The sequence below is a fragment of the Salvelinus fontinalis genome, chromosome 15, assembly GCF_029448725.1.
Source record: "Salvelinus fontinalis isolate EN_2023a chromosome 15, ASM2944872v1, whole genome shotgun sequence".
Lineage (NCBI taxonomy): Eukaryota > Metazoa > Chordata > Actinopteri > Salmoniformes > Salmonidae > Salvelinus > Salvelinus fontinalis.
The window spans coordinates 31622452-31640507 of NC_074679.1; the positions used below are offsets into that span (position 1 = coordinate 31622452).

General features: G+C 40.9%; 1 protein-coding gene across 1 annotated transcript; it reads right to left on the reverse strand.

Annotated features, from left to right (window-relative positions):
• Positions 1–12245: 12245 nt before the first annotated feature.
• Positions 12246–17805, reverse strand: LOC129811797 (alcohol dehydrogenase 1-like). Its single transcript, XM_055863426.1, has 9 exons — positions 17698–17805; positions 14796–14897; positions 14039–14180; positions 13857–13944; positions 13524–13743; positions 13178–13438; positions 12937–13069; positions 12696–12834; positions 12246–12598 (listed from the first exon to the last, which is right to left on the reverse strand). Exons 1-9 carry the CDS (start codon positions 17713–17715, stop codon positions 12565–12567), a joined length of 1137 nt encoding a protein of 378 aa, XP_055719401.1. The 5' UTR covers positions 17716–17805; the 3' UTR covers positions 12246–12564.
• Positions 17806–18056: the final 251 nt, after the last annotated feature.

Below are 18056 nucleotides of genomic sequence, written 5' to 3' on the forward strand. Positions count from 1 at the left end.
GTGGTACTTCAAAAATATTTTCCCAGTTATTTTGCAACCTGTATGGCATAGCTGTCAACATTTTTGCCCTCAAAGTTCCCCACCTTCTCCCTCTTCCACTTGCCTTCTCCATTTGTGGTAATGCTGCAATCAATTGGAATCAGATGTGTTAGTGCGGAAATATTCCGCATTTACAAAATGTCATGCTGTTTTCCCTGTTCTTGTTGAAGCTTTTAGAAATAGTGTTTTTGTCCCCCTGGAGTGAGACGATACCATCAGGAAATTCAGTGACTGACCTTAGCTGTGTTAATTGCTGCTCCGTAGCCTGTGGAAATCCCACAGCCCAGCAGGCAGACCCTGTCCAGAGATGCCTTCTCATCCACCTTGTGCACTCAGAGAAAGTGCTCCAGCCCATGAAGTGGGGCCAGACACTTCCCCTTACAGGAGAATCGAGAGGTTCCATCTGGCATTTGCCGCCTGCTCTGTCACCCTGGGTTAAGGAGTAACATGGCTTTGGAAGAGTCCCAATTGCACAAGTGTGAAGGGTGTCTGGGCTAGGGGTTGTTTCTGATTGTTCTGGGCACAGTAAACACTCACCTGACCTTTTGACACCGGTTGGTTTTGGGATTTTCATTGAACTTGCACTCTCCACACAGATGGATGTACAGGGGGATCATAGTATCCCATAAACAAACACACAATAAATAACTTGATATGAAGAGCCTGTACGATATCAAGATATTGCAATAAAATGATAACCTATCGCTCGTGTTCAAAGAGTTTGTCACAGGTGACTTATTGCCCTTGTAAACCAAGAGCTCCCATTGGCTAATTGATAATCATGTGATTTAAGTGTTGCGTATTTAAACCCCTTTTTGTGTTCTAGGTGGCCGTCCAGAGGCATGGTGGATCCCAGATGGATCACTGATGGCAGAGAGCAAGTAGCCAGAGGAAGAGATGAAACGAGAGGTTTTACTCTGCCCAAATTCTTTCCATGAAAATAAGCCCATGAAGTGAGTTATTTTGGGATGGAGGTCAATGAGTATTGAATTTGGTCAAAAAAAATGTAATTGCTAATTTGCTATGTGAGGCTTATTTGATCTAATATACCTTTATTTTTTATTTTTATGGATAGGTTGTTACGAATGCACTGATGCAAGTCGACGCACATGGCATTTCGGCAACTTACCTCAAAATAACTATCGGAGTTGTGCCTGTTGTCATAGACACAGTAGCTAGAGGACTCATCATGGATATAACCCGTTTTAGCACGGACAACTGGGTGGGGATTCCTATGAGTTGGGAACAATCAGCCAATAAAAATGTACTTCTTTAAAGATACACTATGCAGAAATCGCTCCGGCTTTTCCTGGATTCTAAAATTCTAATTCCTCTAATTTCAGTTTGTGACCAAATAAGCAAGTATAGTGTACCATCTAAACCGTCTAATATATTTTCCATAACTAAAAATATTGTATTTTCAGCTGTTGTACAAAAGTGAAAGATGCAAAAATTTAACTTAAGAATGGGAAGCATAAAAATAGTGCACATAGAGCTGATCTACCTCTTCTTAGACTTGCGTTCAATGACAAGGACAGATCTAGAACTTATATTCAAATATGTATCTGCCCTATCATAGGCTAGAATGGTCCCATCTGACCTCGTCTCCACCGCCTGCCTTCCATCTTTGAGGACATGTATTTCCATTGTTAGAGCGGTCACTCTAATATCTTGTCAATATAATAGACCATCTTTGATGTGGCAAGCATTTGATAAGAGTGTATGGCTACTACTGAAGGTTGTGACGTGTCAGAACAGAAATTACAAGATTATGATATAATGCTGTTATTGCATCAAATGGTTGTTTTATGCAACAGAATAAGGGGTTAACACTCATCTGTGTTTGTTCTACTGAGGATGGGCCTCTGGAAGATTTACGATGTCTTTGGGTGATACCTCATTCCAGAGCATGAGTTAATGTTTCTGTTCTATAAGGTACCAGGGAGAAATGACCCCAGGGCCAGGCCTTGGTCTCTACACAAAGATGACTGTTTTTACAGCAGAAAATGTCTGCTGTGAATTATAAGTATCCTTCATACAAATCTTAACCTTGTGACCCATTCCATACATCTGTTGTTCATCAAGTAGACTGAAGGGGGTGTATCTTGGCTATAAAAGACCGTTGTAACTTTGTCCCGGGGCTCTCAACGAATCATCTGAGGGTGACTCGTCGACCAGCCATCATTATCATAGAGCACTCAATCGATTCACTTTATATGTGTGTGTTGTATTGACCTACTCCCTTTATTAATAAGTGAATAAAGATTTAGTTTAAGTATAACTCTGACTTGTGTGATACGTTTCTCTCCTCATTTGATGGTAAAGAAATTAACCCCCACACATGGATGGTTGTAGAAAATGGATGCCTGCCTCCAGTATTGCGCTGCTTCCTGTGCTTTTGTTTATTTTCTTCATTATGGTATGTTTTTGTGTTATCTTTTCATAACTTTTTGATATAATGTATGAGCTAAATCAAGCTTAATATAGAATTGGTTGAGACTTGATTGCAATGTTATGGACAGAACTATGCCTTAAAATAAATGTTTGAAACAAGCCCTTTGTTTTTGGTCTCTACTTCACTATGCCTGGTCAACCCAGAACAAACTTCTTATGGCTGCAGGGGCAGTATTGAGTAGCTTGGATGAAAGATGCACAGCGGTGCCCAGAGGAAACGGCCTGCTCCTCAGTCATAGTTGCTAATATTTGCATAGTATTATTAGTATTGGATAGAAAACACTCTGACGTTTCTAAAACTGTTTGAATTATGTCTGTGAGTATTACAGAACTCATATGGCAGGAAACCTGAGAAGTTCCACTTCCTGTTTGGATTTTTTCTGAGGGTGCTAGATTTTCAACCAAGCTCTCATTGAAATTACAGCGAGATATTGATGAGTTTTCACTTCCTACGGCTTCCACTAGATGTCAACAGCCAATAGAACTTTGTCTGATGACTAATGTGAAGGGGGGCCGAAGGAGACAGGAATTAGTCACCACTGCCACGAGCTGACCACGCGCGTTCACGTGATAGGCATCTCCGTTCCATCGCTCAACTGAAGTCAATCTAATTCTCCGGTTGGAATGTTATTCAAGATGTATGTTAACAACATTCTAAAGATTGATTCAGTACATCGTTTGACATGTTTCTACTGACTGTTACGGAACTTTTGGTCATTTCGTCACATTATAGTGGACGCGCTTTGTGACTTTGGAATTGTTTACCGCTAACGCACTAACCAAAGTAGCTAATTGGACATAAATAACGGACATTATCGAACAAATCAAGCATTTATTGTAGACCTGGGATTCCTAGGACTGCATTCTGATGAAGTTCATCAAAGGTAAGGAAACATTTATCATGTGTTTTCTGGTTTCTGTTGACCCCAACATGGCGGCTAATTTGGCTATTGTTCTGAGCTCCGTCTCAGATTATTGCATGATTTGCTTTTTCCGTAAAGTTTTTTTGAAATCTGACACAGCAGTTGCATTAAGGAGAGGTATATCTATAATTCCATGTGTATAACTTGTATTATCATCTACATTTATGATGAGTATTTCTGTTGAAAAGATGTGGCTATGCAAAATCACTTGATGTTTTTGGAACTAGTGAATGTAACGCGCCAATGTAAACTTTTTGTTATAAATATGAACTTTATCAAACAAAACATGCATGTATTGTGTAACATGAAGTCCTATGAGTGTCATCTGATGAAGATAATCAAAGGTTAGTGATTAATTGTATCTCTTTCTGCTTTTTCTGACTGCTATCTTTCGCTGGAAAAATGGCTGTGCGTATTGTGGTTTGGTGGTGACCTAACATAATCGTTTGTAGTGCTTTCGCTGAAAAGCCTATTTGAAATCGGACACTTTGGTGGGATTAACAAGATTACCTTTAAAATGATATAAGACACATGTATGTTTGAGGAATTTTAATTATGAGATTTGTTTGAATTTGGCGCCCTGCACTTTCACTGCCTGTTGTCATATCGATCCCGGTAGCGGGATTGCAGCCATAAGAAGTAAAGAACCTGTTACTTTTCTGCCTCTTGACAGTAAAAATACTTTGAATTGCATTTTTTTTTCCTCTGCATCATTCATTATCATTACTGGGTTTGAATTTGGTAACGTTCTCTCCACTGTCCCAGCACCTTCATGGTCCAACACGACAGGGAAAACTGCCTCTGGGTCTGAGCCACTCAGGGTGTAGGAATCTCTATGGCAGATCGCTGCCCTGACAACAATCTGCAACACACAGGGTAAGTAAATGTATTTTAATTCAGCCAATTTAGGAGATGATTCAACTTTACTGTTGTCTACTGAGGTAACTACAGTAACTGCAGTGTTTTCCCTCAAAGGCAAGTATGAAACCACCTAAGTGTCAATGTTGTTAATAATTGAAGGGTAACTGGACTCTTGCCTACAATTCTTGGTCGCCCACTCACTCTTCCCCTTCCCAACACGCATCTTTACAGTAATCTCATATATCAATATAAGGTGCTTTATCAATCATATCTAAAGTAATCAAAATAAAGTGGTTCCTAATGTTAAGTGCTATTGTGACTCATGCCTACTGTACACCGAGACGGTTTCTGACAATTTGTGCAGAAATTCTTTGCTTGTGTACACACAGTTTCATCAGCTGTCCTGGTGGCTGGTCTCAGACAATCCCGCAGGGGAAGAAGCCGGATGTGGAAGTCTTGGGCATGCCAAAAGTGTGCAAAACTGTCATGGCAAAGGGTGGCTACTTTGAAGAATCTAAAATATAACATGTTTGATTTGTTTAACACTTTTTGAGTTAATACATTATTCAATATGTGTTGTTCCATAGTTTTGATGTCTTCACTATTATTCTACAATGTAGAAAATAGTAAAAATAAAGAAAAACCCTGGAATGAGTAGGTGTGTCCAAACTTTTGACTGGTACTGTATGTGACATTGTGTTGTGTGACAAAATTGTACATTTTAGAGTGGTCTTTTATTGTCCCCAGCACAAGGTGCACCTGTATAATGATCATGTTGTTTAATCAGCCTCTTAATATGCCACACCTGACTGGTGGATGGATTATCTTGGCAAATAAGAAATGCTCATTAACAGGGATATAAACAAATTTGCGCACAACATTTGAGAGAAACAAGCTTTGTTTGAACTTGACCACCAATTTCATGCCAAGGAATCATGTTTGGCTTAGCATTCAAAAGATTCCCCAGACACATCCATTACATTCAGATTATAAACAGCAGTTTTTCCTTTGCCATGGTTTGTGTGGAAATAATTGCAACAGTGGACTAACTCCTCTCCCAAAACGACAGATTGCTCAAGCCCTGAATTTATGCCTTTTCAGTTGAAAAACAATAATCATGCTCTGTATAATTTAGCAATATTCTACACGATTTGGATATCACAAATGGCTTCATATTACAGTTTTTTTCAAGAGGCATTGCTGCTGAGTGAGAATACAGCACACATAATGGCACATCCTCTTATAAACTATGGATACGCTGGAGAGCATAAAGATCTAATTTCCTGCTTGTCTGACTACACAGTTTTGTTGACATATCACATTTAGAAAAATATGTCATTATTAATATACTACGCTACTGTTCAAAAGTTTGGTGTCACTTAGAAATGTCCTTGTTTTTGAAAGAAAAGCACAACACAATTGTCCATTAAAATAACCTCATTGATCAGAAATACAGTGTAGACATTGTTAATGTTGTAAATGACTATTGTAGCTGCAAATGGATGATTTTTAATGGAATATCTACATAGGCGTACAAAGGCCCATTATCAGCAACCAACACTCCTGTGTTCCAATGGCACGTTGTGTTAGCCTTTTAAAATGATAAACTTGGATTAGCTAATTGATCATTAGAAAACCCTTTTGCAATTGTTAGCACAGCTGAAAACTAGTCTTGATTTAAAGTAGTAAAACTGGCCTTCTTTAGACTAGTTGAGTATCTGCAGTATCAGCATGTGTGCGTTCGATTGCAGGCTCAAAATGGCCAGAAACAAAAGTTTCTTCTGAAACTCGTCAGTCTATTCTTGTTCTGAGAAATGAAGGCTATTCCATGCGAGAAATTGCCAAGAAACTGAAGATCTCGTACTACTCCCTTCACAGAACAGCCCAAACTGGTTCTAACCAGAATAGAAAGAGGAGTGGGAGGCCCCATTGCACAACTGAGCAAGAGGATAAGTACATTAGTGTCTAGTTTGAAAAACAGATGCCTCACAAGTCATCGACTGGCAGATCTGTTAAATAGTACCCACAAAACACCAGTCTCAACATCAACAGTGAAGAGGCGACTCCGGGATGCTGGCTTTCTAGGCAGAGTTGCAAAGAAAAAGCCATATCTCAGACTGGCCAATAAAAAGAAAAGATTAAGATGGGCAAAAGAACACAGACACTGGACAGAGGAAGATTGGAAAAAAGTGTTATGGACAGACTAATCTAAGTTTGAGGTGTTCGAATCACAAAGAAGTGTGATGATCGTGAGATGGCGAAAAGATGCTGGAGGAGTGCTTGACGCCATCTGTCAAGCATGGTGGAGGCAATGTGGGTGGGGGGTGCTTTGGTGGCGGTAAAGTGGGAGATTTGTACAGGGTAAAAGGGATCTTGAAGAAGGAAAAGCTATCCCTCCATTTTGCAATGCCATGCCATACCCTGTGGACGGCGCTCAATTGGAGCCAATTTCCTCCTACAACAGGACATTGACCCAAAGCACAGCTCCAAACGATGCAATAACTATTTAGGGAAGAAGCAGTCAGCTGGTATTCTTTCTATAATGGAGTGGCCAGCACAGTCACTGGATCTCAACCCTATTGAGCTGTTGTGGGAGCAGTCTAAGCTAGATGTCCTCATTCTCACACAAATGATGAAGGAACCTACCAGGTACAACCTTAAATCCGTAAACACGGGCACCCTCATAGATATCATCCTGACCAACTTGCCCTCTAAATACACCTCTGGTGTCTTCATCCAGGATCTCAGCGATCACTGCCTCATTGCCTGCGTCCGTAATGGGTCAAACGACCACCCCCCATCACTGTCAAACGCTCCCTTTAAACACTTCAGCGAGCAGGCCTTTCTAATCGACCTGGCACGGGTATCGTGGAAGGATTTTGGCCTCATTCTGTCAGTAGAGGAGGCCTGGTTATTCTTAAAGTGCATTCCTCACCATCTTAAATAAGCATGCCCCATTCAACAAATGTAGAACTAAGAACAGATCTATCCCTTGGTTCACTCCAAACTTGTCTCCCCTTGACCAGCACAAAAACCTCCTGTGGTGTACTACATTAGCATCGAATAGCCCCCGCGATATGCAACGTTTCAGGGAAATTAGGAACCAATATACACAGGCAGTTAGGAAAGCAAAGACTAGCTTTTTCAAACTGAAATTTGCATCCTGTAGCACAAACTCCAAAAAGTTCTGGGACACTGTAAAGTCCATGGAGAATAAGAGCACCTCCTCCCAGCTGTCCACTGCACTGAGGCTAGCAAACACTGTCACAACCAATAATCTACGATAACCGAGAATTTCAATAAGCATTTTTCTGTGGCTGGCCATGCTTTCCACCTGGCTACCCCAACCCCGGTCAACAGCTCTGCACCCCCCACAGCAACTTGCCCAAGCCTCCCCCATTTCTCCTTCACCCAAATCCAGATAGCTGATGTTCTGAAAGAGATGCAAAATCTGGACCCCTACAAATCAGCTGGGCTAGACAGTCTGGACCCTCTTTCTAAAATGATCTGCCGCAATTGTTGCAACCCCTATTACTAGGCTGTCCAACCTCTTTCGTATCGTCTGAGATCCCTAAAGATTGGAAAGCTGCTGTGGTAATTCCCTTCTTCAAAGGGAGAGACACTCTAGACCCAAACTGTTACAGACCTACAGTGGGGAAAACAAGTATTTGATACACTGCCAATTTTGCAGGTTTTCCTACTTACAAAGCATGTAGAGGTCTGTAATTTTTTATCATAGGTACACTTCAACTGAGAGACGGAATCTAAAACAAAAATCCAGAAAATCACATTGTATGATTTTTAAGTAATTCATTTGCATTTTATTACATGACATAAGTATTTGATCACCTACCAACCAGTAAGAATTCCGACTCTCACAGACCTGTTAGTTTTTCTTTAAGAAGCCCTCCTGTTCTCCACTCATTACCTGTATTAACTGCACCTGTTTGAACTTGTTACCTGTATAAAAGACACCTATCCACACACTCAAACAGACTCCAACCTCTCCACAATGGCCAAGACCAGAGAGCTGTGTAAGGACATCAGGGATAAAATTGTAGACCTGCACAAGGCTGGGATGGGCTACAGGACAATAGGCAAGCAGCTTGGTGAGAAGGCAACAACTGTTGGCGCAATTATTAGAAAATGGAAGAAGTTCAAGATGACGGTCAATCACCCTCGGTCTGGGGCTCCATGCAAGATTTCACCTCGTGGGGCATCAATGATCATGAGCAAGGTGAGGGATCAGCCCAGAACTACACGGCAGGACCTGGTCAATGACCTGAAGAGAGCTGGGACCACAGTCTCACAGAAAACCATTAGTAACACACTACGCCGTCATGGATTAAAATCCTGCAGGGCACGCAAGGTCCCCCTGCTCAAGCCAGCGCATGTCCAGGCCCGTCTGAAGTTTGCCAATGACCATCTGGATGATCCAGAGGAGGAATGGGAGAAGGTTATGTGGTCTGATGAGACAAAAATAGAGCTTTTTGGTCTAAACTCCACTCGCCGTGTTTGGAGGAAGAAGAAGGATGAGTACAACCCCAAGAACACCATCCCAACCGTGAAGCATGGAGGTGGGAACATCATTCTTTGGAGATGCTTTTCTGCAAAGGGGACAGGACGACTGCACAGTATTGAGGGGAGGATAGATGGGGGCATGTATTGCGAGATCTTGGCCAACAACCTCCTTCCCTCAGTAAGATGGGTCGTGGCTGGGTCTTCCAGCATGACAACGACCCGAAACACACAGCCAGGGCAACTAAGGAGTGGCTCCGTAAGAAGCATCTCAAGGTCCTGAAGGTGGCCTAGCCAGTCTCCAGACCTGAACCCAATAGAAAATCTTTGGAGGGAGCTGAAAGTCCGTATTGCCCAGCGACAGCCCCAAAACCTGAAGGATCTGGAGAAGGTCTGTATGGAGGAGTGGGCCAAAATCCCTGCTGCAGTGTGTGCAAACCTGGTCAAGAACTACAGGAAACGTATGATCTCTGTAATTGCAAACAAAGGTTTCTGTACCAAATATTAAGTTCTGCTTTTCTGATGTATCAAATACTTATGTCATGCAATAAAATGCAAATGAATTACTTAAAAATCATACCATTTTTAAAAATCATACAAATTTAGATTCTGTCTCTCACAGTTGAAGTGTACCTATGATAAAAAATGACAGACCTCTACATGCTTTGTAAGTAGGAAAACCTGCAAAATCGGCAGTGTATCAAATACTTGTTCTCCCCACTGTATATATATCCTACCCTGCCTTTCTAAGGTCTTCGAAAGCCAAGTTAACAAACAGATCACCGACCATTTCGAATCCCACCGTACCTTATCCGCTATGCAATCTGGATTCCGAGCTGGTCATGGGTGCACCTCAGCCACGCTCAAGGTCCTAAACAATATCTTAACTGCCATCGATAAAAGACAATACCTGCGATATTGCTGCATTCGGCTGAGAGGCTACAATGTCTCTCAAACCCATGAATACAGTCACGATGCCTTTGCGATCTAATCCACAAGGACAAGTCCTGTGTGATGAACTGGTGGAAACCTTGAAAAAGGAGTCCTTCCCATTCAGTTATGCATACATTCACGCATTCCCATTCAGTTATGCATTCACATCAAAATAGGTGAATCCATTGCGTCCAATATCGTTAATCTGGGGATTATGAAAAGTATCGAGACGCTTTGTTGACTGTGGTGTCGCTTTGAGTTTGAGGTGAACTTTTTGTGCTGAATACAAAATGTTATGTTCGGGGAAAATTCAACATCACTGAGAACCACTCTGTTTTCAAGCATGGTGGTGGCTGCATCATGTTATGGGTATGCTTATCGGCATGGGCTACAGAGTTTTTAGGATAAAAACAAACAGAATAGAGCTAAGCACAGGCAAATTCCTAGAGGAAAACTTGGTTCAGTACACTTTCCAACAGACACTGGGAGACAAATTCACCTTTCAGCAGGACAATTACCTAAAACACAAGGCCAAATATACACTGGAGTTGCTTACCAAGACAACATTGAATGTTCCTGTGTAACCTACAGTACCAGTCAAAAGTTTGGACACACCTACTCATTCAAGGGTTTTCTTTTTTCACTATCTTCTACATTGTAGAATAATAGTGAAGACATCAAAACTATGAAATAACACATGGAATCATGTATTAACCAAAAAAAGTGTTAAATAAATCAAAAAAGATTTTAGATTCTTCAAAGTAGCCCCCCTTTGCCTTGATGACAACTTTGCACACTCTTGGCGTTCTCTCAACCAGCTTCATGAGGTAGTCACCTGGAATGCATTTCAATTAACAGGTGTGCCTTGTTAATTTGTGGAATTTATTACATTAATGTGTTTGAGCCAAGCAGTTGTATTGTGACAAGGTAGGGGTGGTACAGTATACAGAAGATAGCCCTATTTGGTAAAATACGAAGTCCATATTATGGCAAGAACAGCTCAAATAAGCAAAGAGAAATGACAGTAAACCATTATTATTACAGGGTAAGCATTTCCCATCCTGCCTACCCTGACTCCACATCACCGCTGGTTAACCAGTAACTGTGTGTTGTTACTGGGTAAACCTTTGACTGAGGTATTGACTTTGAAGGACCAGGTCAGAATTATTGTGAACTGAGTTCTCACACATATTACTAAATATTCCTCCATGTGAAATCTAAGTATTTTTTAAATGGGGTTGATCATATTTTAGGTTAACCTATTTGTAATGTTTTTACATTTAAAAAGTGTGTATGCATGCAAAGGCAAAGGTGTGTGTGTGTGCACCCTTTCAGGAAGAGCAAATGGACTATAAACCACAGATGAACAACACTTCCAAGGAGGAGAATGTCTCTTTCATAACTGTCATCTGAAGTTCCTCATCTCTGTTTTTGCTCCCCATCTTCTCTGAATGATACAATACATCTGTCCTAACAATCCCAAATGACGTCAAACACTTATTTTCTCCACCCATGTACAGTAGACAGTTCACTTGTATTATTGTAAAATACTTTGTTTTTACTGTAATGTTAGAAAATGTGAAATCATGGATAAGGATATTCTGGAAGTACGATCTTACTGCAGACTCCTTTTTACTTCAGTCTCTCAAAAGATCAGTTATGATTTACCAATGTATGTTTTGTTTTCATTCTGTTAATGCTGCAACAAGTTGGTCAAGTTGGTCTTCTGGGAAAATAAAGATGCATCGAATTGGAATTGAAGCAGTGCTTTTATTACCTGTAATCAGATCTGTAATTTTTTCTATTTGTTGTATTCTGAAACACATTTCACTTTAATTTTCTATGTGATCAGGTTCCCATTCTCTGTCAGTGTGTGCAGTGTGGGCCGCTCTGCAATATGCTTGTGATCACATGCGGTGTGTGTCACTTCACTACTTTGATGTTTGTGTGTTTGATCCAGGCTACTTCTGTCTGATACAGGCAATTTGTGTCACTTCAATGACTGCAACTTTATCACTCTGGTTTTTATTCAAAGTTCTGATAGCAGCAATGTGTTATATTTTTATAATGCCAGAGTCAATCCTACTCTATTTCATTCACATATATTTATAATGATCTAACTACAGAATATCATCAAATGTAGGGACAAGCTGATCCCTGACAATATTATTACGAATAACTAGGCTACACTGTCTGATTTTTAAAAAAAACGAAGAAAGAAACAACTGGGTCACTGTCACTCCTTGACAAACACAATCACTTGTATGACAATAAGACTAACCCGGAAAGGCATGTAAGTGTTGTTGAAACACGTTTGTGTGGAAATGTACTCTGTTTATAGATTAATAATAATGTTTGAGCACAGACATTACACTGATAAAGGGTATTGAAAGGCCCGGATACCATACAGATAAGTTATCGTCGCTCACAGCGACTTTGTTTAGATGTGCAAACAAAGGTATGAGAGAACTAATAACTGCTAATCTATTGACCAAGCATTGATTGAGCAACGACTGATAAGTAGGGAATGGTTTTATTCATAACTGACATACATGATAGCCAGATCTCTTTGTACTTCATCCTATTCCCACTTGACAATGACTAAAGCAGAAACATAATTGGCTTCCAGGCAACATAAAATAAAAACATAATTATCATTGTTACAATGGTTACTAGCAGCAGTACGCTACCTACCATTCAGTGCTACCTAGCACACCTACTAATACATATTGTGATATTATGAATCATTGGTTTATCAAGCCATATTGTATAGTTTTGCTCGTTGATTGGTTGAGCAGGAAAAATAAGTGTGATTGGCTGGGTTGAGTTGACCCTCTTACTGCAGTGCCACACTCAGGACTGACCGTATACTGCAAAACAAGGAGAACACAAGAAAACAAGCATTTATTTTTCTGAACATTAAATTAAACTTCTCACAGAGACAAACAGTACTAAGGTGAAAGTTACCAGTCTCCTGTCTTCATGAGCTGGATGGCGTCATTGACCTGGGCCAGGGTCATGTTGTGGGTGACAAACTCATCCAGCTTCACCTTCTTCTCCAAGTACTCATTCACCAGCTTGGGCACACCATCCTTACTCTTAAAACCTGACACACACACACACGCACACACACAGAGACAGACAGAAATATATCACACACATCCAAATACATGCATAGTGTTTGACAGTTGATTGATAGGTGGCACACCTCCAAACAGAGATCCTTTCCAGGTGCGGCCAGCTATGAGCTGAATGGGTCTGGCAGCAAAGTCATCCATGTCAGTCCATCCGACCAGCACACTTACTCCCCATCCCTTAACACACGACTCCAAGGCACTCCTCTAAAGAGAGATAGGAATAGATTGAGTCAAGTGGTATTGATCTATAATTCTCTATCAAGACATCACACGCTTATCTCAACATCATACAAGCACACAATCTCAACCCACCATTACGGCCACACTCCCCACACATTCCAGGGAAAAGTCCACTCCTCCATTGGTCATCTCAGACAGCACTTGACTGATGGGTTTGTTGTGGTCCTTGGGGTTGACAAACTCTGTGGCACCGAAGACCTTGGCCTTCTCATATTTGGTTGGGTTAATATCAATGGCGATGATCCTCTTGGCCCCAGCATTTTTGCAACCCATGACCGCTGCCAACCCCACAGCTCCCAGGCCAAACACAGCACATGTAGACCCTGGCTCCACCTGGGGGGAAAGATATCCTATGCATCAACACTTTAGTACATAAAGACATCACCACAACTAAACCTGATAGTTACAATTAACACACCTTGGCTGTGTTAAGGGCTGCGCCATATCCGGTGGCGACTCCACAGCCAAGGAGACAGACCTTGTCGAGAGGGGCTGAGGGATGGATCTTGGCCACGGCGATCTCATTGACCACGGTGTATTCTGAGAAAGTGCTGGTCCCCATGAACTGCAGCACGTTCTTCCCCTTACAGGTGAACCGGGTGTCTGACTCTGACATCACATCATACCTATCACTGGCCCTGGTGGGATTGGCTCATGTTCAGTGCAAGAATAACACACAAAAGTTATATTAAAAATGTAAAAAAAAGTATTGTTAAAGTTTCTCAAGACTAGGCTAGTAATGGGACCTCACCAGCCCTTCTCACACAGGTTGGTTTTTGGGCTCTTGCAGAACCGGCACTCGCCACATTGGGAGATGAACAGAGGGATGACTTTATCACCTAACAGGAGGACAGGCAGAGTACACAGCTTTTTCGTACATGCTGTTAGTTGTATCCAATTTGAAAATACAGGTTTACTAGCTATGTTTCCAACCTGGATTGAACTTGGTCACTTCAGACCCCACACTCTCCACAATCCCAGCCCCTTCGTGACCCAGGACACAAGGGAAGCCATCCTTGTGTTTCCCCTCAAACAGGTGGTACAGGTCAGTGTGACACACACCCGTGGCCACTATCTGCACTCAACAGGACAAAAACAAAGAGGTACGAATTTTGAGTGTTCTAAAGTGTTCTAAGTGTTCTAAAAATGTTCTAATGTGAGTGTCAGAAGTGTTTCTGTATGCTCATGTTTATTTATGTGTACTGGACCCATGGCATGTTATGTGTATTCATGAGTATTTATGTGTACTGGACCCATGGCATGTTATGTGTATTCATGAGTATTTATGTGTACTGGACCCATGGCATGTTATGTGTATTCATGAGTATTTATGTGTACTGGACCCATGGCATGTTATGTGTATTCATGAGTATTTATGTGTACTGGACCCATGGCATGTTATGTGTATTCATGAGTATTTATGTGTACTGGACCCATGGCATGTTATGTGTATTCATGAGTATTTATGTGTACTGGACCCATGGCATGTTATGTGTATTCATGAGTATTTATGTGTACTGGACCCATGGCACGTTATGTGTATTCATGTGTGCTTGTGTGTCCTCAGCAGTGCCCTCATACTTGGCCAGGGTAATATCAATGGCGATGATCAACACTTGATCATTGCCTTCTATGGACTGCATAAATGAGAGCTTGTGTGTGTGTTTGCATTAATTGTAGTCTCTCTCACCTTGATGCGAATCTCATGTGCCTGGGGAGGAGCCACCTCAATTTCCTCCATCACCAGGGGTTTGCTTGGCTCCCATGCCACTGCAGCGCGGCATTTAATCACCTATAAAACACAACATGACCCAAAACAGGTCCAGTGGTGTAGAGTACTTAAGTAAAAATGATTTGAAGTACTACTCAAGTCGTTTTTTGTACATTAATATTTATCTTTTTGACAACTTTTACTTTTACTTCACTAGATTCCTAAAGAAAATAATGTACTTTTTACTCCATACATTTTCCCTGACACCCAAAAGTACTTGTTACATTTTGAATGCTTAGCACGACAGGAAAATGTCCAATACACACACTTATCAAGAGAACATCCCTACTGCCTCTGATGTGGCAGACTCACTAAACACACATGCTTCGTTTGTAAATGATGAATGAAAATTAAAAAACAAGAAATTATGTCATCTGGTTTGCTTAATATAAGAAATTTGAAGTGATTTATACTTTTACTTTTGATACTTAAGTATATTTTAGAAATTACATTTACTTGTGATACTTAAGTATATTTAAAACCAAATACTTTTAGACTTTTACCCAAGTATTATTTTACTGGATTAAGGTATCTTTACTTTTACTCAAGTATGACAATTGGGTAATTTTTCCACCACTGTACAGGACCAATCACATATACACTATACATACAAAAGTATGTGGACACCCCTTCAAATCAGGGAATTTGACTATTTCAGCCACACCCGTTGCTGACAGGTGTATAAAATCGAGCACACCGCCATGCAATCTCCATAGACAAACATTGGCAGTAGAATGGCTTTACTGAAGAGCTCAGTGACTTTCAATGTGGCACCGCCATAGGATGACACATTTCCAACAAGTCAGTTCATCAGTTTTCTGCCCTAATAGAGCTGCCCCGGTCAACTGTGATGTTATTGTGAAGTGGAAACATCTAACAAGTGGTAGGCCAAGCTCACAGAACGGGACCGCCGAGTGCTGAAGCGCGTAGCACGTAAAAAATGTCCTTGGTTGCAGCACTCACTGCCGAGGTCCAAACTGCCTCTGGAAGCAAAGTCAGCACAAGAACTGTTCATCGGGAGCTTCATGAAATGGGTTTCCATGGCCGAGCAGCCTCACACAAGCTTAAGATCATGCACAGTGCCAAGCTCACCACCATTGGACTCTAGCGCAGTGGAAACAGACTGATCTGGGTTGTCAGATGCCAGGAGAACGCTACCTGCACGAATGCATAGTGCAAACTGTAAAGTTTGGTGGAGGAGGAATAATGGTCTGGGGCTGTTTTTGATGGTTCGGGCTAGGCCTCATTGTTCCAGTGAAGGGAAATCTTAACGCTACAGCATACAATGACATTGGAGACGATTCTGTGCTTCCAACTTTGTGGCAACAGTTTGGGGAAGGTCCTTTCCTGTTTCAGAATGACAATGCCCGTGCACAAAGCGAGGTCCATACAGAAATAGTTTGTCGAGATTGGTGTGGGAGAACTTCATGGCTTCCACAGAGCCCTGACCTCAACCTATCGAACACATTTGGGATGAATTACAACGCAGACTGCGAGCCAGGCCTAATCGCCAAACATCAGTACCCAACCTCACTAATGCTCTTGTGGTTGAATGGAAGCAAGTCTCAGCAGCAATGTTCCAACATTCAGTTGAAAGCCTTACCAGAAGAGTGCAGGCTGTTATAGCAGCAAAGGGGGGACCAACTTCATATTAATGCCCATGATTTTGGAATGAGTGCTCGACAAGCAGGTGTTCACATACTTTTGGTTATGTTGTGCATTTCTGCAAAGGGCTTTATTTCAGTGTTTATATTCATCATTGTTTACAGTACAATCTGATTCATTCAACTGTTGAGCAACTGAAACCCTATATAAATATTTATCTTTTTGTCCATTGGACCTTATCCCAGATGCACTCTCTGCCAAAGTCAATGGTTGTGCAATACAATTTGGATAGTTTCAGAGAGACTCTCCCCAAAAAACATATTATACTTCACATTAGGCATGGAGTTTACAGTGTGTGTGAGTGTGTGTGTGCGTGAGCGTGTGTGAGTGTGAGTGAATGAGTGACCGCAGTTGCCAGGTTTCAAGACCATTCCAGTTATTGTGTAATTCCAAAGGGATATCCCAAACAAGAGGTTGTTATTCTGCAGGACAAACCTCTGATGAACTTGAAAATAACCTACATGAGACCTATAATAAGCCCAGGGTTGGGAAGTTAATAATAGTTTTTTAACATTATATTGTAATCTGATTACAGATACTTTTGAAAAACTAGATGATTACTTCTTGGATTACTTTTCTGAAGTTTTCGCAATGATGTTCAATTCATCATTGAAAAAAGGCGCAAGTTTAAGTTTGTTCCACCTGAGTAATCTCACCACAAATCAGAGAGCACTCTGATGACACACCAAATGCATTTGATGGATCCTTTTTGTCTTATTCTGATGCCTTTTAAGGGGAAATTAATGCAAAAGTAACTGAAAGCAATCCAATTAGTTTGGATAATCCAAAAATTGCATTACTGCCACCACTCACTGTCATTTTCTAAAATACACACTCAACCTTAATAAAATCGTACCAAAACACTTTTAATCACAGATTGTGCATCATTACATGTCAGTTCAATATCAGTTAGAGAGAGGATTGATCAACTAATTAAAATGCAGAGGATTCTCTATTATTACATCTTTACACATGCATATCTCTCAATAACAATCATTTGGTAGGAAGCCAACTGTATGTGTACAGCTATATGTGTACTGTACATGAACCCAAATACAAAATAAATAAGTGATAAAAGTTGCAGTAGATATATTAATTGAAATATATATACAGATGTGTATTCGAAAAAGAGAGGGGTGAAGACAGAGATACATACTTTTCCTGCAGTTGCCATCTTCTATCAACCTAAGGAGTTTGGAAGAGAAGAGCAATATGTTTCAGCATAGAGTTAGAGGGAGAGAGTGTGATGGTTTGGACAACCTTTAAATACTCCAGCCATCCAGACTAGAGGCTAACATTCAGAAAGGGAGGGACTTTTTTATTGCAAGGCTAGATATCCTTACGCTGATACAAGTTCCATGAAATTGGATATCACAATTGCTGGTTTGTTCAACGTAGATTAAACTAACACTGTACAGTTTGTACAGTTTGTTTGTAGCTAACATAACTGCATGTAATATAGATAAGTCACCGAGATGAGTCAATCATGTGATTCATCTGTTTGTAATGACCTTT